The 21491-nt window shown below is 31.9% G+C and overlaps 1 protein-coding gene across 1 annotated transcript in view; it reads left to right on the forward strand.

Annotated features, from left to right (window-relative positions):
• The window catches only part of LOC138304667 (uncharacterized protein C12orf56-like), a 39640-nt gene extending 18557 nt beyond the window's left edge, over positions 1-21083 (forward strand). Inside the window, exons 6-14 of the mRNA XM_069244858.1 lie at positions 1834-1860; positions 10535-10676; positions 11217-11326; positions 13446-13535; positions 13985-14129; positions 14723-14797; positions 15121-15198; positions 15862-16043; positions 16377-21083. Of these exons, the coding sequence (XP_069100959.1) occupies positions 1834-1860; positions 10535-10676; positions 11217-11326; positions 13446-13535; positions 13985-14129; positions 14723-14797; positions 15121-15198; positions 15862-16043; positions 16377-16521 (994 nt within the window). The 3' untranslated portion in view covers positions 16522-21083. The remainder of the gene's footprint in view (positions 1-1833; positions 1861-10534; positions 10677-11216; positions 11327-13445; positions 13536-13984; positions 14130-14722; positions 14798-15120; positions 15199-15861; positions 16044-16376) is intronic.
• Positions 21084-21491: the final 408 nt, after the last annotated feature.

The raw sequence follows: 21491 nt of genomic DNA on the forward strand, positions 1-21491 counted from the left end.
ATTCAACCCAATTCATTCATGTTGCATATATTAAATGTTGCATTTATGATTTTATTCACAAACATTTTACAATTTTGCAATTAACACAGGTCCGAGAAGAAAAAGAAAAGGTGTGTTTCAATGCACTCTTAGTAGTAATTTCTTTATTAATATCGGCCTCTGTTTTATTTACAAATTATAATATAGCTTAGTTAGGTATGATCTGGAACTATGTGCACATATAACTACATTATAACGTTTATTTTTAGCTAACAAAACACTTTCATACTTTTTACTTATAGATAAAATTTAAATACTAACATATTTGAATTTTCAGACTTTCTTAGTTATGGCCCAATTTGATCTACATTAAGACTTTAATAAGTGATTAAAATGACAATTTATACCATGATTATGTCTGGTCTTAGAAAAGTAGTGGTAGAATTGTTCTTATGCGCAGCTTTTCTGTCACTAACAGAAAAAAGTCATGATAGTACTTCATCACCTGTTGTAATGTATAACTCAAATTTATTTCATTATCTTTGTAGTTTAAAATCGTTAAACCAAAAGTATAATTTCTACTTCTGATTATACTTCAGTCGTAGGTGGTCAAGTGTCATTATATGTCATACAGAAGCTACTTCAGGAGTTTCTTTTGCCAATGAACTCTATCTTCATGATACATTCCTTTTTAAAATGGATCTATAATAATAATAACGAAAACTTGATGAACATATACATTCCAAATAAATTCCACATCTTTTGGTGAAAGGTATGTTGCAGCATTTTAATAAATACATAATATTGTTAGCTTATTTCCGAAGCAGCTTAATCTTGCTTTTGAGACCTCCTTGGTTCTACTTACTAACCTTTACAAACCAAAATACACGTTATCCCACTTGCAAATAAGTTTGTTTACAAGACAAAATTGGACTGTAAGACGTAGTTTGTAAATAGATTTGATTTGGATTCAGATAAAAAGGCGTCATAGAAACAATGTCTTTGCAATAATGTATTAACTGTTTCTTTCTCTGCCTCTGTGTACGTACCTTTTGTATTACATGTTTATAGATAGTCAGATGCTTATTTGTCTAGCGTATTATTTCAGCCAAAATTTGCATGAGATTATCATCTGTCTTCTGAGTTTTAGGTTTCTTCAATTCAGTTTTACAATCTATGGTAATCATTTGCTTGTTATGATAAAACCTTTAATTCTTTTAAAAGAAATCCTAACTAATTTTTTTTATCATGTAATATGCTGAGATTTTTAAGTCGTTTTGATGACACCCGAGTGTTATCAAAGATATGTAATCCTCATGTTTTTTCACTATATCTTATTAGGGCTGGGTTTAAGAAGACGTTTTTGGGTACATATTTTACTTACTGTATTTGACCCAATAAGCGCTGCGGGTGTCCCTCCCTCATTTAAGGCATCTTTATTAAATGCTTACTGAAAATATAAAAACATTATGTACACCTAGTCTAGAGTGCTAAATGGGTCAATTATGGTAACAGAGACAATTTTTTCAAGCTTAGACATGTCATTTTAGTATCGGAAAGGGTTAAAAATACCAAAAACCCATTTCAGATGTGTATTAGAGTCATTAATTAACAGATGCTATACAGTGTATTTTGTTTTTGTCGATGTTTATTATATATAGACTCTGTTTATTCCAGATTCAATGATAAAGATTTTTTTTGTTTTTTGTTTTTTTTTTTGTTCGTTAATGGTTACTTGTACATATAATTTTCATATAAGATAAGATAAATATTGATTATAGATTATTGGTGTTAGATATATTGTTTATATAGAATTTAGATAACTGATAGATGTTTTGCTGTTCTGTTTATTAGACTTTCCACTAGTGTAACGAGCTATAGGTATGTATCTTCTGTTCGCTATTGTGTGGTAAAATTATCTAGATCTTGATTCTCACACATACGTAGGGGGTGTTGTTGCACCTTCTTTTCAAGGGAGATAACCTCTCAATTTAAATTGAGGGGAGATAACTCCTCTCCTCCCATTCCGAGCATTTAGCAATGACACAATTACGTAAAGCACAACGCACAATTTAATTAGATTCCAAACTGATAGTCTAATTTACATTTTTTTTTCAACGACAAATTAACAAAATATCTCTTAGTCTTTCCAAATATATTGTTTTATTTTTTTTTTCATTTTAGTTTTCTCATGATTTATTAAAGTGCAAGAACTAACTTTTATAATTAAAGTGATAATCACTTTTTAGTGAAATAATCTTGTAAGTTTCACTGTTAGTTTTAAATTAATATACATTACCGTAATCAGCATAATTAGCACCCAGGGTGCTTAAATGAATGTAACAAAGGGGGTGCGTATTAATGAATCAAAATGTAAGAGCTATGGACGAAAGAAGTCAGACATATCTTAAATCTTTCTGTACTCATGGTACATTAATTTCTGTTACAGTAAACATGCATATGTTTTTTATCCTTTGAGAACTCAGATCCATTATTATGTTGTAATTTACATGTAAAAGACTTGCAAGGTCATGTAATAGGGGATACAGTGCTGATGTTAGAGGTAGCACATGTTGTAAATCAATGTGAAATCCATGGAAAGGGGGCGTTTATACAACTTCAATTCTTCTCCAGAGGGGCGCTTATTACGGCAAATACGGTATCAAATTCGAAATTCAGAATTATGTGACAAATTTTCTTTGATATAAGATCCATGGTCATCCTTACATCAATTTCAGTACGGTTTGACTCCGTAGGAACAAACTTACATTTATTTGTACAAATAAAATTCATATTACTCAATGAAAATTTATGATAAAAAAACTGTTATCTTTATCTTTCACATGGATGTTGTGATAAGTGTTTTTAAGATATTTTGAATTTGGATATTTTTAAGTGTTTTCATTACATGTAAAGTCCTTTTCTATCTTCTTTCTTTTGCTTTCAGATTTTGAAATAATGGCACTCTTTGGCTTGGATACACAATTGGTCGTAATAATGACATTAACATGCTTTCAATAATTATTTTCAGATGGCACTAGCAGGTTCTTGCAGTCAGACAGTAGTCTAGGTTTTTATATGTACAAATTTTTTATCTGAAAACTTAGCACAATGCTGAAGTAATGATTTTATGTAAAAAGACTTATTTGATGGAAGTGTAGCTGGAAGACCTAAATTTTAATATTTATCTGCATTTGCTTGCCTGTCTCTTTGATTTTTTAATAATCCATAATGTTAGTACGTAATACTACACAACACCTAATTATGAGTTCCATCACAACCTAGATGTACAGGTAGACAAATAACAAAACAGCAACAGTTAAAAATGGATGTTCAATTTTTATTGTCATCTACAGTTGATGCAACTCTGAATAATGCTTATACTGGTATGTACTAGACATGGAAAAGGTGATGGGCTGTTTTTATATAAAGTTTAGTGGTATATCTGTATCCCATGCAACTTCCCAAAGTTAACTATCATTTATTTTCATTTACAGTTATGTGCCTTTTATTTTTATTCATTGTAAAGAGTTAAGTCCCCCTTTTAATTTGGTTACAGTAAAGAGTTATCTGCCCTTTATTTTTATTCAAAGTAAAGAGTTAACTGCCCTTTATTCTTATTCACATTAAAGAGTTATGTGCCCTTTATTTTTATTCACAGTAAAAAATGATCTGCCCTTTATCTTTATTCACAATAAAGAGTTATCTGTTCTTTATATATATTCACAATGAAGAGTTATCTGCCCTTTAATTTTATTCACAGTAAAGAGTTCTGTCCTTGATATTTACTAAAAAGAAATATCAACCCTTTGAATGTTTTCAAAGTAAAGAGTTATCTGCCCTTTTTTTATTAACATTGAAGAGTTATCTGCCCTTTATATGTATTCACAGTAAAAATTATTATTCCTGAATTATTTATTATGTTTAGGGTATGTGAGTAAATTATGTTTTTTAGTCTCTTAGAATAACCTACCATTGGAAAAGAGGAGATTATATACCTTTTCTCGGCGAATACGGTAACTCTGAAGTATACATATAAACAAACCGTATATTTTTTTTTCCAGACGAAAATCATAAAACTGACCAGCCCATGCAAGATCATACAGACTAAAATCATCATTCTTTTAATAATTGAACTATTTTTAGGTTGCCTCCCAAAGAGAGGCTGGGAGAGGAATGGGGGCTCCTTTTTTTCTTTTTCTTTTGTGCAAATTGTGAAATGCTATTATCAGTAATGACAGCCATTGATATTGGATAATCAGTGTTGTGGTGGTTGTGGACAATCATATTAAACAAGAAAATGCTGGATTTTTGAGAAAATTGGCCAAAGGTTAAGAGTCTAATTTTGTTTGTTTTCAATAGATTTAAAGACATGTTATTTAACTTAAGCCAAAATATAATCATCAATGGATACTTTTTCCATTACTTAGATTTTATACCCAATGTGTATTGCTTCGCTTTTTCCTGATCAGTATATGTTTGTTATACAAATAACCTCTGCCTGTTTGGGCTTTGTTTGTACTGATAGTATCTTATAAAATAGACCCCTAAAGTACAGTATAAAAGCTCAGATATATCTGTTTTATTTGGGGTTAATGAGCTTGTCATGATATACCTCCTTAGAAACCAGTGAATCATGAATATGTCTAAATAATTCATAATATACGAGACTAAGTGCTTTCACCCATGATGCCCTTTTCACTGGCCTTTGTGACTTTCTATAGGTCCGGTAACATGAAAAGTACTGGATAGGTATCTAACCTTGAAATCTTATAGAATTTTGGGCTTGTGTATTGGAAGAGAGTTAGGTGTATAGCATTGTGCTTTATTAGATTTCTGGTGTTGAAAATTAGTAAAAGTAAAAACTAAAACAAAACTGGGAAAAATTGGATTTATGTTCTAACCCTGCAAATTACTGAATCTGTCTTGATAAAAAAAACTGCTAATTTCTTAATCTATTATTGATAAAAAAAATGGAAATTTTCATACTGAGTATTTTTTTTTTTTTTTTTCAAAAACTGTATAGCCACCTTTACAGAAGATGTACATGCAGTTTGTTTATTTATATATCTTATAGACACATATATATCGCTGTAATTAGATAATAGTTGTAGGCCATTTAACGTCTCAAGGTGATTTGGCCTGTAATGATTTAAAACTCACAATAATTTCTTTTGTGAATGTTACATATTTCATCATGTATAAATCTGTTTTCATGTCTGCACGTCCATTGTTTATTTGTGTTTTGGTTATCACTAAACATATACCTGGTAGTTTGGGTTTTCCACCCAGTTTAAAAGAAAGAAAAAAAAAGGCAATTATATGTAAATATCTTGGATCAGGAAACATTTCAACCAATTGTAAATTAAAAAAAATGTGCAAATAATTGCTCAAAAAATAAATAGTTTCATGAATTTTGGCTAATGTAGTGGAAGTTCATGATGAAGTATATTTGTCAGGAATTTTCTCTGAACTATAAATCATCAGAAATGACACTGGGACATGAATGGTTTAACAACCTGCTCAAACATGTCCTATTTATAATCATTCGAATGCTCTGAACGGAGAACACGGCCTAAATCTTCTGGTTTTCCATTTGATTGGGATGTTTAGCCAATTTATTGTAATTCTGCTGACCAAAATAAGAATGTTTTCGTCTTAGCTCTAGATTCTGATAAATTAGTTTGTTCTTAGGCACTCCTTGGATAGAACCCTAAACACGAACCTGTATTTGACTTTGATCTTTTAAGTACTCTAAAACAACAGATAGTTTGTCTTTTCATTTGAAATGTATATTAGCTTCTTAATGTCAAATTAATCTTTTATTACCTGTAGTAGGTACAGAGATTGTTTTTAATGTGTTTATAGAATGTTTACATTGTGTTATGACTACTTGAAATGAGATAGTTGTCTAGCAGTTGAGATAAAATTATGCTATACAGTACAAAAATAGATATGGAAAAAATTTCATGGCTCTCCATAGCAGACACTTAACAGATCTATTAAAGCTACTGCTTGAATTTTTCAAGTGGAAAATGTAAATTTATCTATATTACCAGTCCCAAGAGTGAAATTTGCACCTGAATTTACACACCTGTGCCATTCTACCTGTGTAGTTCTAGGTTTAATATTTTCATCAGGAATCCAATCAAAAGCGGCGAATAAAATAGATTTGATTTTGGAAAATTATATGAAGATATAAAAATAAAATACTTGTATTTATGACTATCAAATGTCTTTCCTACCTTTAATTTGACAATTAAATTAAAATGACATTGAAGGACATTTGTGATCAAAGATCAGCATTTGATCCATTAGATTTGACCGTGATCTCTCTTCACAGGTTTTTTTTAGCCCAACAGCATCATCAGATGGGGGGTATTCAATCGCTTTTTGTCCGTCGGACCTTGGTCCGTAACGTCCGTTAACAATTCTTGTTATCTCTATTTCTCAGAAAGTACTGAAGGGATCTGTCTCACATTTCATATGAAGGTTATCCCCTATGGCCCTAGATGTTCATAATGCATTTTGGACCAAGTCGGGATAACAAGTATGGCCCGCCAGGGCAGCCAACTTGGATTTATGATGCTTAAAGTTTGTTTATCGCTATTTCTCAGAAAGTAATTGTAAGGGATCTTTCTCAAATTTCATATGTTAGTTTCCCTATGGGCCCCTAGTTGTGCATAATGCGTCTTTTGGATCGATTGGTCAACAAATTGTCCGCCATGCAGCCATCGTTGATTTTGAATATTAAAGATTGTTTAATCTCGTATTTCTGCACAAAGTACTTAATGAAGGTTATCTTTCTCATATTTCATATGTAGTTTCACCTATGCCCCTAGTTGTTGCATATATTGATTTTGGGACCTGATCATAAACAATATGGCGGTCCAAGGAGCCATCTTGGGTTTTAATAGTTGAAGTTTGTTACATACTCTAATTCTTCAGAAAAGTACTGAAGCTATTGTCCTCAAAATTTTTCTTTCACATGTCCATTTTGAAGCTAAAAAAATCAAGTGACACATTGAAACTAATTTTAGTATAAAATGTCATTTCATTCAAGGTCATTTGATGAATCAATGAAAAATTTGGTGCAATATGCTTTATTCCTGTACGCTTGTGAAACAAATTCAAAATCCATGCAGCACACGTCAGCTTGTGTATTTAGAAGATGGCTGCTTGACTGTGTATAAGCATTGGCAATTTAACACTTATGTTTGTGTAAACCAAAAGTTTTGATTGCATTCGATCCTTCTGGTAACTCTAGGACCCTTTGTGAAACTTGACCACATGGTGTATTCATAGCAGAATAAAATCAACATTAATTAACTATTGAAACATTATCATGTATTGAGGATAAACAGCGTTTTAAATTTTGATGACATTTGTAGAATAGCTATAGAATTTGATTTAAATACAGGCAATGATTACCATAATTTTGTTTACTTATTATTAAGGTTGAAAAACAGTTTATGTTTGTAAAGTATAACAGTAAGTTTAGCCGTGTGACAAACATGTTAAAACTCAAATCATTCTTTCTATTATGAGACCTTTGTTATAACTCAAATTATACTTTCTATTATGAGACCTTTCTGCATCGCTAAACCTAAAATGATAATGAACTTTTAGCTCTGAATGATAGAAGTAAGCTTTCTGGCTATTACCAAATAGTTTTTGAAAGAAATTTGGTTGAAAGGTTTAAAGGTGGTCTGTCTGTACACAGTGATAAATTACCCTACCAATGCCTTTCTTCTACATCCAGGATTGGATGTAAAAAGGAAGGGGCCAAATTGATGTCCCCTGCCTTACCTCTCCAGATTTGGTTGTTTTGTTCTTCTCTTTTAAGTAGAACTGTTAATAATATATTTTCAAAATTACTCTAGAAATAGTTTGAAATTCATCTTCCACATGTAGTTTGAAATCTGTATAGCATGTCAGGGGCTGTTGTGGTGGTTCAACTCATCCACCCTTGAATACACATTTGAACTCTTCTGATTAAAGACTGGAACAGCTTATTATAAATTATCGGGGATGAATAAAGTTAAAAGATGTCCTAATAACTTTACCACAATCCCTCCGGCTGTGGGTGATATGAGTTCATGATCAACTCAACATTTGGGATAGTTGCCACTGGTACTGACCACTCAGGTCAATAGTTTTTCTCTGGGTACTCCGGTTTTCCTCCCATCATCTAAACCTGTCACATCCTGAAATGACCATGGCTGTTAATTAATAGGACATTTAAACAATTAAACTAAACTGCAGCAGGTTTCACTTCCAGCAATGCATTCTAATGATCTGATAGATTTGTCAGACAGTCTAGAATCAGGATTAAAGATTATTTCTGAAACTCAACATACTCTAGACCTACTTCATTGTGGAAGATAGAATGTTGTTAACAAGGAAGTGATTTGATTGTTTGATGTATATATTTATATTGTGGTATATATTGAATGATTTGATAAAGGGAATTCCAGACTCTGAACACTTATTGACCTCTGGTTGTGAAAAATATGTGTCACAGACCATTAATAATATATATATATATATATATATAAATACATGGCTTATTGACAGGAGATGATTGTAAGAAATACGGGGTCACAGAGGTCAAGAAGTTACAGTTGGAGTAACAAGAAAATTAGGGTATTTTGTTTCTGGGGGTAATCATGAAAATGTTTTAAAAAAAACAACAAAAAAAAACCACTTTGAAACCAATCAGTTGTATTTATAAGTATATACATTAAATTGACAAAAGAAAGATACTGCGGATGATAGAAATTTTGTTTGTATAAAGATATATATGCAATTATAATCTATTTACTCGGGAGTATGTGTGGCTGGACTTTATTAGCTTTTCGACCCAGTCGTCGAATATTGAAAGGGCAAGTGACTTTATTTACTCAGGTGCATATACACATTTCCATGTAGGTGGTAATCTTGTATTTTATAAGGAGCTTACATTCGTAATCAATCGTGAATAATAATTATGTCCCAATATACGGATAAAGTGATCTCATTTGTACAATACGGCACATTACAAGGATTTAGTTCTCATTATATATAATAATACTTTGACTGAAATAACAACTACCTGTTAAACAAACTCGGTTAATCCAACATAAAAAAAAAACTTGAAAGAATGGAATCAAAATTTATATGTATGTTTTATAATTGAACAATTAGATGAAGAATACAAAATCATATATATGTTTTAAATTTGAATCATGAGTTTTATGTACATGAACACTAAATGTACCTAGGTTGACGTAGTTGGTCCATAGACAATATTATCAATCAAGCCCTGAGAAGTTCATTATTTAAAGAACACAAACTTATAAAGGATCTATGTGAGACAATTATACTGAGTGCTATTGACTCAGCAATATTTATCCTCCAATTACACATTTGGTGGTGAAAAGGCATCCATAAAATGAATATAATTACATTATTGATTAACGGGGAAACCATTTTACTTCTAAACCATGGCCAATTAATTTACCTAGGCAAGAGTGTACAATATAGTCTACTATTAGGAAAATAAAGTTAGGAATTCATGCGCTGACTCGTCCTAACGTCGCAATTCAAATAACTTGGTATGTGCAACGTTGTATTTGAATAAATTGCATTAAGCTAAAATCAATCACTTCAGCACAAATATTGAACTTCCCTATGTAAGGTTTAATGATCAAATTGTAATATGAAACGACATGGTTGCCTGAGTTATTTAATTCATTGATAATTTTCAATATACTGATTACTCATCACTTTATTGTCAAGGCACCTAAATAATTGGTTTCAAAAGGAAGCATTTAGAAACATTTTATAAAAATTTAATTTAATCTTAAGAAGCGTATTTTGACTGGATACATCCATATTTGAAAGTACAGTATTCAACTCAATAAATACCCCAGCCCATTCCTGTATGTGCACCTTCCACGTTTTTATTGCCTCAAGCTCACTTTTCTAGAATTTAATTCTTTATTAGATACTGATAAAAAATATGGATTCTGTTTAGTTTCTTTTATATATTCATTAAAAAATTGATATGTGAATGATCTTAATTTATTTTCTAAAATGAATGGGTCAATATGGCTTGTACATTATGTTAAATAGATACTGTCTTTTGTCACTGGGTCAGCTCATAAAGAATACCACTTTGCCCAAGTAAAGTGTAGAGCCCTGGATATTTATTGGGACCCAGGTTTTACTCCTGTCCGAAGCAACTCGATTGACAGAAATGCGTACTTTTCCATGTTTTCTACAATTTGATACCAGGAAAACCTCCTCATGAACACCCATGGTGTTTATTGAGTTTGATAATTAAAAGTACATGATTTTTAACACTAATTTTTTGAATGAGAAATGTATAATAAATAATTAATTATAAATAGTGATAATGAAATAACAAAATTGTAGGACTTTTCAGGTTTGTCATCATAAGAAGGAATACTGGTACACTTACTTAGGGGACTGACTTGATTGTTTGTTTTCTTTATTACCAGATGTATGTATATATCTAAGAAAATGATCAAGTTGTTTTACATCTATTTAGGGAGAAGATGGAGATGCTCTTCAGTCAGCTCAAAAGAGAATTGCTCAACCAAGAGAACACGATGGAGGAAACATTTAACTTGTTGAATGAACTGAGAGTAGCGACAGAACGGAACTTTGCTCTGAAGAAAATGTTCTGGAAGGTAAACTATGACTTTTTATATGGAAATGTTTTTAATTTCAATCAATTTTCTTGACAAAAGTCAAAGGGGTTAGACACCAGGCATTGCCTAATATAGGTATTCTCCCTACAAAACAACAGTGTGGTACAAGTGACAAACATTCATGAACAGTAACACACCAAATGAAAATAGTCATCTAATTACAAACAAAGGGAGATAACTCCAATATGATTATTACTTTTATATGGAATTAAATACTGTGTCCCCAATGGGTTTCACAAAAACCATAGGACCCATTGCTTTGAAATTGTAGTACTAAGCTAATAGTATGTAGAAGGTTGTTCATGTTTTCAGTTACAAAAGGTGTTTTGATGATTTATGTTCGTTTGGGATGATCGAATTAGAAAATAAAGAGAACTTTTTTTGGGCAACTGAATACCATTCTAGTTTTGAAAAGGCCTGGAAGGAGGTTACAAGTACATTACATTTACCATAGCTTAGGGGAGGTCGAGGTCTTCAAGTTAAGACCAATATGATTTATGTTATTTGTGTCTGTTTCAGAACGCGGATATGTTTTTGTTTTTGGTGAGACAGCTTCAGAGGTATCTACCCAAATCTCCTATCAACATACAGACCGACCATGGGAAACTACAGAGGGTGGATGAGTTTGAGTAAGTTTTACTACTCATGTAGGGATGAGGGTACCACAATTTTTTGGTGTTATTTTTCTGTGTCTATTGAAATAATATATCAGATCTATTCAAAACCATGGCGTATTACTGTTTATAATCTAGCATTAAATTTTATTTGTCAAAATATCTTCAGCATTATTAATTAGCTCTTTGAAACAAATATATGTTATGACTAATTAAGACAAATATAGTTGTTTCTTTGTGTTTTTATCATTGAAATTTTAATTCATCTATTTCCGTATAAATCATGTACCTTGAATAATTATTTTGGTGAAGTTCTTGAATTTCATTTGAATGTATGGGATTAATAAAATAACATGGGCCTGTCATCTATTTCAACCCAAGTGAAAGATTTGGCTATCAACCCGAGGCTTGCCGATGTTATGGTCAATAATCTTCAGGAGGGAATATATACCCTATCCACCTGACTGTACCCAATGTGAAAAATTCTTTTTCTGTTAGCCCATACTTTCACGAGAGAAATGGTGAAAATGCACTTTGCTTAGACACCAGGCATTGCCTATATAGGTAATTCTCCCTACAAAACAACAGAGTGGTACAAGTGACAAACATTCATGAACAGTAACACACCAAATGAAAATAGCCATCTAATTACAAACAAAGGGAGATAACTCCAATATGATTATTACTTTTTATATGGAATTAAATACTGTGTCCCCAATGGGTTTCGACAAAAACCATAAGACCCATTGCTTTGAAATTGAAGTACTAAGCTAATAGTATGTAGAAGGTTGTTCATGTTTTCAGTTACAAAAGGTGTTTTGATGATTTATGTTCGTTTGGGATGATCGAATTAGAACATAAGAGAACTTTTTTTGGGCAACTGAATACCATTCTAGTTTTGAAAAGGCCTGGAAGGAGGTTACAAGTACATTACATTTACCATAGCTTAGGGGAGGTCGAGGTCTTCAAGTTAAGACCAATATGATTTATGTTATTTTGTGTCTGTTTCAGAACGCGGATATGTTTTTGTTTTTGGTGAGACAGCTTCAGAGGTATCTACCCAAATCTCCTATCAACATACAGACCGACCATGGGAAACTACAGAGGGTGGATGAGTTTGAGTAAGTTTTACTACTCATGTAGCGATGAGGGTACCACAATTTTTTGGTGTTATTTTTCTGTGTCTATTGAAATAATATATCAGATCTATTCAAAACCATGGCGTATTACTGTTTATAATCTAGCATTAAATTTTATTTGTCAAAATATCTTCAGCATTATTAATTAGCTCTTTGAAACAAATATTTGTTATGACTAATTAAGACAAATATAGTTGTTTCTTTGTGTTTTTATCATTGAAATTTTAATTCATCTATTTCCGTATAAATCATGTACCTTGAATAATTATTTTGGTGAAGTTCTTGAATTTGCTTGGATTTAAATTTAGTGTATGTATGGGATTAATAAAATCTAACATGGGCCTGTCAGGTGGACAGGGATATTTCAACCCAAGTGAAAGATTTTGGCTAATCAACCCGAGGCTTGCCGAGGGTTGATGGTCAAAATCTTTCAGGAGGGTTGAAATATCCCTATCCACCTGACTGTCCAATGTAAAATTCTTTTTCTCCCATACTTTCACGAGAAATGGTGAAAATTCAGTCGACATACGTCACTGTGCGTATATATAGAAATGGTCGTTGCATGTATTGATGACGTCACTGTCTAGGGCATGTGATCAGCTGTCTTTTCCCTTTCCTGGTAAAAGTCAGAGTTATCTTTTCCTTAGCAACACTGTCAGGTAATTGGTAGAAAAGTTTATATAAGTAGGGTATTGGACAGACTATTGTTTGACCTGTCATTGAAGAACTTATTCATGAAACGCTGGCCAACTCTAGTCGCAACTTATTTCTTTTTGCTAGAGAAAACTTTTCTTTACTTTAATCAATTGAATGTCGGACTAGTAAGCCATATATGTCCCCAAGTTCAATCCCTACTAGAGGCAGTGATTATGTTTACATGAAAATCATGCACTCTGTTACATTCCTATTCTGAAATCTGAATGAAATCTGTAATCTACAACCTCCTGACATTCACACAGTTATGTTTATTCTGACACTTGCCATTTTTGTTGCAGACTTGTAATACTGCTGACAGAAATGCTTAGTCTGATGTTTCGGGAGTCGGAGATTATCCCTGCTCGTATCCAGACACTGAAGGCTGAGAGGTAAGGTGTCACTTAGTACTATATGCCAGTTGTGGCCATGGTCATATACAGTTGAGGAACTCTTCATTTTACTATGAACTGGTAACTGCAGAATACCGTCCACCATGTGAAGTATGGTAAACTACTTTGCTTTTCATTCGCTGAAATGTTTAAAACATTTTCAAGTTTCATTCATAGTTTTCTTTTGAAGATCATGACAATACCTTGATAAATTCCACCTTTGACCTCCGTTTGCAGAATGGTTTACAGCACTCTTCTTTATTAACATTACTGAATGTCTTCCTGTAGTTTCTATTGTAAATCTATATCATGTGACCAAGATTGTTTTATGTATATCTTGATAAAAGAGCTTATCGATTGCCTTGAAATTCTATAAAGATAGTCTATCTTTTCAACTTCATTGCCCCATATATAACAAAATTGGCAGATGTCTTCACTCCTTGTTACAGAGGAAAATATGTCCTTGACCTGCTGATGGTGCTGACATGTTCTCCGGAGATTCCCGAGAAATTCTCGGTACCGTCACGGAGCACCGTGTCTGTAGGGGGATCATTCAAAGGAGGGGACAATATGAGTAAAAATGTGGATGAAGAGGTAATGTACAACAAAATCACTGGAGTATGTCTGTTATAAAAAGAGTTTAAATGGTTGTAATAATTATTTGTTTTTATTATCAGATGGCAAGCTGTTTATTTTAAACATGCAAATTTACATGAGGGGGGATTTATGGTAATTTACTTGAAGGATGTGTCAACGCTAAAAATTCCCCAGCACTTAATAATTTGTATGTGCGGAAAAAAAGAGAACGGTCATGAAAATAACCCCAATATAAAAGGTTTTACATGTAAATTGTGAAATTAAAACCTTGATTCTTGTAAATTATCCACATTGACAGTAAATAGCCATACAGTCTTTGGTTTGTCATCCCTCCATTATTCTGTCCATCCCTCGATCTTGTTATCACTATTAATCAGCATTTTTCAAATATTATGTATTAGTTGCATTTGATCTTTAATTGAGAATAACACATTTTTCAGTCAAGTATAAAATATCCCGTCAACAGCCATTCATCATGGATTTTGACAGTTTAACTATTTCTCATATTAAAGTACTGAAGGAATGTATCTCAAATTTCAGGAGAAGGTATATAGATTTGTTTCACTGTACATATTATTTATATCTTACAGATTGAGAGGCAACTGGTGCAGTTTACAAAAACAGGACTGGCTTCAGTTTATGAGCTTTTTCTGATGGCTAAACAGGTCTGCATATTATATCCCACTCATTCTCTGTAGACAAATGAACTGTCCGTCAAAAGGTGGACCAGTTCATTTTAAAGTTCAGGAAAGATTGTGTTGAATATATGATGCTATAATTAATCTTTTGAGTCTGATAGCATTGGTATTCAGAGGTATTCTGATTAAATCAAGTAATCTTTTTGTCCCATCTTTGATGAAACTGAAAATATGTTCAAGGGACACAACTCCACAAGATGCATCAGTTTGTGAAAATGCGTATAAATCCAGGTTTCATAGACTAGTAATATGGAAATTACAAATTAAGACATTTTTTTTTCAATCACCAGGCTAATTGGGGATACAGTGAGGGAAATTTCTTCAACATTGGCTGGATGGTGAAAGTGCTAGAGGAAATCCGTACAACGGTATGTGTATTGACCATTTCAATAATTATGAATATTGTACTGTAAATCAATTTTTTTTTATGCTGTGTACTTTCCCAAATTTCACGATCAGGGTAAATTTGCGAAAGTTGATCTCCACACAAAAAATACATACACAATTTACATTGAAAGAAATTTTGCTAATGTTAAATTATTAATCTTCGCGATCTTGTTTTTAAAATGGAAATCACAAAATTTAGTAGCCTCGAAAGAAAGTTTACAGTAAAGTTAATTGATTAACTTTTGTAATTTTATTTGGAGTTTTTACATTTATTGGAGAGTGCCAACGTGTATTCATATGTTGAAATAAATATATAAACTTTGAATTAAGATTTTAATTACTGTTCAATGTCTTCATCTAATTTGTCATCATTTTTATTGACTGATGATGATACATAATTTGGGGAGATTTATCATACATTTGTAAATCATACCCCAATTGATAACCTAAAGTTGATTCTATCCTTTAATTCTATACAGTCATGTATTTTAGCTGTGACACATAATATTCCAAGTTATTTATGACAAGATTTCATATTCTTTTATTGATTGATTCATAATATTGAAGTCAAACATAAGGAAAGAAGACAACTTAAGATACTCTATCTACTACAACATATGTCATTTTGTTCCCGTTCCCTGTAGGAGAAGTTTGTGGATCGAGTTATCCAGCAGATGTTGAAGTTATTGGGACCTAGTCGCCGTGATCCCCTCGACCCCGCGGAAGGGGTACTCCTGTACACTCAGTTCTCTGTACTTCAGACGTTCCTTCAGTACAGTCCCCGCATCGCTGCATTTATAAGGAGTAACTACATGGAGGAGTTCAAGTAAATCATTCTTTTTAATTTAAAAAAATTATTGGAAAATAGTACTTTCAAAGTTAACATTGCAACACTGTTTTTCAAAATATGGAATGACTCTTTTCTTTTCTGCAATTTAGATAAATAATTTAATTATTTTTTTGAAAAATTATTTATGAAAGATTGTACTTGATTGGTAGTACATAATGATTGTAAGTGTCTCCATTTGATGATAATTTTCTTTTCAAAATTATTATGGTGAAAAGCTATATTTCATCAGATGGAAATGTGTCTATGAAAATACTTATTTTTATATCATTCAAACTTGTCACTTAATTCATGTCATTTTACTGTTCACAGATATTTTGTCCAAATCCCCGCGGTCACAAAGAAGCTGCCAGCAGGCTACCCCATCAGCGTGATTATCATGCCTTTGATAGAAGCTGTGATGTCAAAAGTTCTAGAGAAACCCACTGTTGCCTTCCCCAAATCGCCAAGGGAGTGACTCCAAGGATCATAAAGACTGACTCTCTCCAGGGAGACAACTCTGAGGAGAACTGATGAAGTGACTCTCTCCAAAACATTATAGAGTTACGATATCTAGAGAGTTATGATGTTACTCTCCTTGTGGAGTCTCTCCAAGGAGCAAATGAAATTGACTCTCTCCTCACTTATGCAGTGATGTTCTCAGTGGAGTTGATCTCCTCGGGAAACGTATGGAGCAACTATAAGGGATCCTTATTGAGTGATCCAGGAGTGACTTGATCCCCAGCCACTTCTTTGATTGACTTTCTCTTCGGAACACATGGATTGACTCAATCGACTGACAGGGTGACTCTCTCTGTAGAGCTTATGGAGTGATTGCCTCGAGAGAAATCATGGATCGTTTCCTCTCAACCTACCTGAGGACTGCGTCAAAGTTATTATTAACTTATTAACTCCCCAAAAGATTGAGAAATTGTATTCCTCATGCCTCTGAGACATCAGATACCTCTGCTATATAGGTCATCCAAACTACAGAAATCATGCCTGATATTTACCCGCTCTTATATGCCTGACTCATAGAACCCTTACCTCATCTAGACCCACTGGTCACCCATTGTCCACCCAATGTCTACCCACGGGACCTTACCACTCACATCCGTACTTAACCCAAAACTATGATCTTCTGTCAGCCCATGTGTCAATGGACGGGCATCTTTTTCATTTAAGTTCTTCATAGATATTTAACAAACTCCCCACCTTCTTTAAACCAGTTATAGTATATACCCACAATACCCACCACTGGTAAATGGGGGATTTTACTAAAAATGTGCTTCTCTTTTATCAATGACAGTTATATCTGGTTATTTTTATTTTAGTTATTTGTTTATTATTTGTTTTAGAATAATATGAAGTTTTGTGTGTGACTACATTGAATTAAAGAAACCTGTGGGTTTTTTTTGTTTTTTTTTGTAAATGATGATTTAAATGGTATATTTTTATCTACAAGTAAAAAGAATGTTTTGTGTATTTTGCATATCTCTTTGCAATATGTTTATCGCTTGGAATTATTTTTTTAATAAGTATTGAACATTCAATACACACATATCTGTTTTATGATAAGACTCATGATCATATCGTATCATGATTCATATATTCCTATAAAAAACAAATAATGAAAAAATGTGTTTTTATCATTAGAGATGATCTCACATAGTTTTTTATTTTATTTTATTTTTTTTTGCCATTGTTCTTGTTCATATTTGATATTAGAACTGTTTCTTTGACATTTGTGCCAATACCCTTCATTGGAGAGGTATATATATATATACTAGATACTTATATATGCATATACAGTATAAACAACATATCAACTGTGGTTTTATATGAACCCGTATATGGAATATAATGTCATTGCGCTTAATATATTTTTAGCATAGGATTTTAAAGAAACTTTGTGTCATATTTGCATAATATCAAATGGAAGCAAACTGTAATCTCGTTTATCAAAACATTTATCAAAATAAATTATTAACTTTAAATCCGTCCTAAAATAGATAGTTTATTTATTGAATATATTTATATTTGAATTATGATTTGATGCATTCATCTTCATATTTTCAATTGAAAGTATTATTAAGATTAAAATTATTTCTAAAAATCTATTGAAACCTTGAGTTGTCCTCCTATAGATGTTATAAGTAAATTTATGGATCTATGGCCAAACCATGGTAATGTATGTAGCAATGAATGAGTTCATAAAAACAAAATAATACTTCTATGAGTTAAGCAGGGTTTTTAAGTGAGAAGAGCTTGATTTAACCTTAGGGAGACCTACGTTTTCCACATGCCTTACTTTTGCTGCCCTAGGTCATCAAAATGTCAAAATATTTAACTGTTTATCGGCAACGGTTCATATTGCTTATATGATTACTAAGTATAATGTGCATGGTTCAAAGTAGAAATTGGATACAATACATTGATTTTAATAGACCTGGCTCTGATTATTCAAAGCAAACAGGACTGCATGACTTGAGTCAAAACTTTGGTTTTCTCCTTGTCAAAATGTTTGACTTAAGTTTGTTTTGACCTACGACCATTTAGAGAGAGAATCATCATAATAAACTTGTATGTATGAGTGTACAACCGATTAATTTTCTTACGGTCCAATTTATGTTCTGTAATAACTGTCAAGACTTTCGTTTTTATGTCTCGGATGATTGTTTTTCCTGAAAGTTCAATCAGCGTCATATTATGAGGTGTGTATGAATGGTAGACATTTTCCAAGTTGAAAATATTTTTTTATTTTTGTATGTTGTTTTGTTTTTGAGTGAAAGGCCATGTAATAGGTTTATATGACGTTCCATCACTATCTTGACCTTAATACCCGTCAAAGGATCAAAAGTAGGAAATGACAAGATTTAGGAGCCATGATAACAAAAGACTATTCTGAAATTATTACTAATCAAATAATGACCATTTCAACTTTTCGGTATGTTAATTGGTTGGTTGGTCAAAATTGATGAAGAGCTCGTCAAGGTGGAGTTATTTGTTCACCATTTTTCAATCTGTTGAAGGTAAAATCTTTATGTTCTTGTGTTTTTAAAAACCTAAATGGATTAGCAGAATTCTTATTATTGATTTTTATATTGAATTCAATATTTTTTACCTAATCCAACAATTTTTAGTGAGTGAGTGTATGGGTAAGAAATCTCAGTTTTTATACGACAGGAGTAAAATCTCATTTAGGTTATTATTTAGAGATCTCACGATAGCAATACATGATACATTCTTTTCTGCATATCATTTATATAGGGCTATAGTGTCTTTAAGCTCTGAAGATGTGCTATAAAAATAGATTATTTTTCTTTGCATAACGATTTGTTCATGAACAAGAATTATACTGAAAAGTGGGCTGGTCATTTTGTGAGGATTATGGTTTCCCGACTTTGTAGGCCATCACCTTGGTCACAAAAAATTGATCTCCCTGAAGTACTGATTACTAGTAAGAATACTTTGAATTATATTTTTGATTCACTAAAATTAGATTTTCTAGTTTTTGATCCAAATCGCTAAAATGTTGGCCCACGAAAATGCAAAAATAATCATTTGCTAACATGAAGATCGTCAATATAGAAGATAATCAGTAAAATAGATTCATATTAACTGAATGCTAAAACAATTAAATAAATTCCTGTTTTTCAATAGCGTAAGATGCATTGCATGGGCATTATCGAAGTTGTTGGAATAGTTTTTGAATTTTGTTACATTTTTGAACAATAGTCTTACTGGGGTATTAACAGGTATATATCCCCCACTTACAGGGTCTAGTTCTGTATCCTTTAGACAAGATTTGGTCTTCTCATTGTTATTTTATTTTAAATTTTACTACTACAAACATGTCAAGACTATAAGGAAAAAAATTCCATTGATAAAGTGAAACAACTAGACCAGCGGATACCGTGTACTTTTTAATAACTGAATATTCTTAAAAGGTCTTATATTTCATTTCATAATTTCATTTGCCATTTTGATCAAAAGTGTGCTTTGTTACGAAAACTAATTCAAGATAAGATTATCTTATGATATACATGTATATTGTTCTCCATTGGTTCTGATTCCATGATCTTTATTCCATAACCAGTATTGGGACTATGTTTGGTATCATATGAATTATGTTACTGTATAGGTTCATCGTCTGAAACGTTCTGATAAACGATACGTGTACATGTGTATGGTCTACTATATGTTGTAGTTGTATTAAGTTTTTTATTGTGAAACAAATAGGGGTTTAAATAGTTTTCTCATTGTTTTCTTCCTAATCAAGTCATATTTTATAGTTTACAAATAAATGGCTGAAATATTATTATTCATACACTATAAGTTTTAATACATTAACAAAAAGAATTCATGGAATGAATGGAAATATACATTAGACAAAAAAAAGGTTACATTGGCAAACAAAAAAAGGGTTGTTAGGTGTTTTTTTTGTGTCTTTCACTCTAAGGTAATGGTAATGGCCAGAACCGGTGTCTGAGATCAAAATTTCGACTTTTATTTTTCTTGTAGAAAAGTGGAAAAAAGGTTGGGATAAAAAATAGGGTCGGTTGGGTAACCCTAAACAGACATATTTTTTTGGCCTTACACTGTGTAATGGTTTAAACTATTTAAACTATGTAATGAGTGGACAATAGCATATCACATTGATGCCAGAACATTCTAAAGCATAATTTACACACAAAAATATGCTGTTCATATTGAATAGCTGAGAGCATGTTGCCAAAACTTGTCTCAACATTGACCACGAAATACACTTTGCATAAAGCACTGTCTTAATGGTTTATTGTATGTTGTTAAGATGTCTCACCACACCATATTGGTAATTGTTTCTGGTTTTCCTTTGTATTCTTACCTCTTTTGCAATGTGATACCATAGTTTAGGTTCTAGTTACTATATAGTTGAATCAACGAAACATTAGGTAAACCCATGTTGATACCATATTGGTCTTACTTAACAGAAACTTCATCAGGTGAAATACCAGTGGCTTCATATCCATGACAATGAAATAAAAATGTTAAAATTCACGAATTAGTTTGTTATTTATGTATTATTTCTAAGTTGCAAACCATATTGACATATATACAAAACGTCATACTTCAAATCAAGCAAAATGTGTAGTGTTTCGTTTTAGAATAGGTTTTAATAACTTGATCAAAACCACGCTTACAATATGATATTCTCATTTTTGGTATTCAAAAATTCATTTCAAGTAATGGTCTGGATTTTTAGAGGTTTATTTTCTGTTTTTCATATTTTGTGGAATAGAAATTGAACTGTGTCAGTGATTGAATTCCGATTCATTTTGTTAAAGAGTATTTTCATAACTAAATACGGAAAATTAAAGTGTGATTTCGTTTTCAAAAACAGTGATTGATTGTATGAAGTCTTGATTGCTCTATAAAGTTCTTTTTATTAAATTTGAAATAAAAATA

This window comes from Argopecten irradians, chromosome 12, assembly GCF_041381155.1.
Source record: "Argopecten irradians isolate NY chromosome 12, Ai_NY, whole genome shotgun sequence".
Classification (NCBI taxonomy): domain Eukaryota; kingdom Metazoa; phylum Mollusca; class Bivalvia; order Pectinida; family Pectinidae; genus Argopecten; species Argopecten irradians.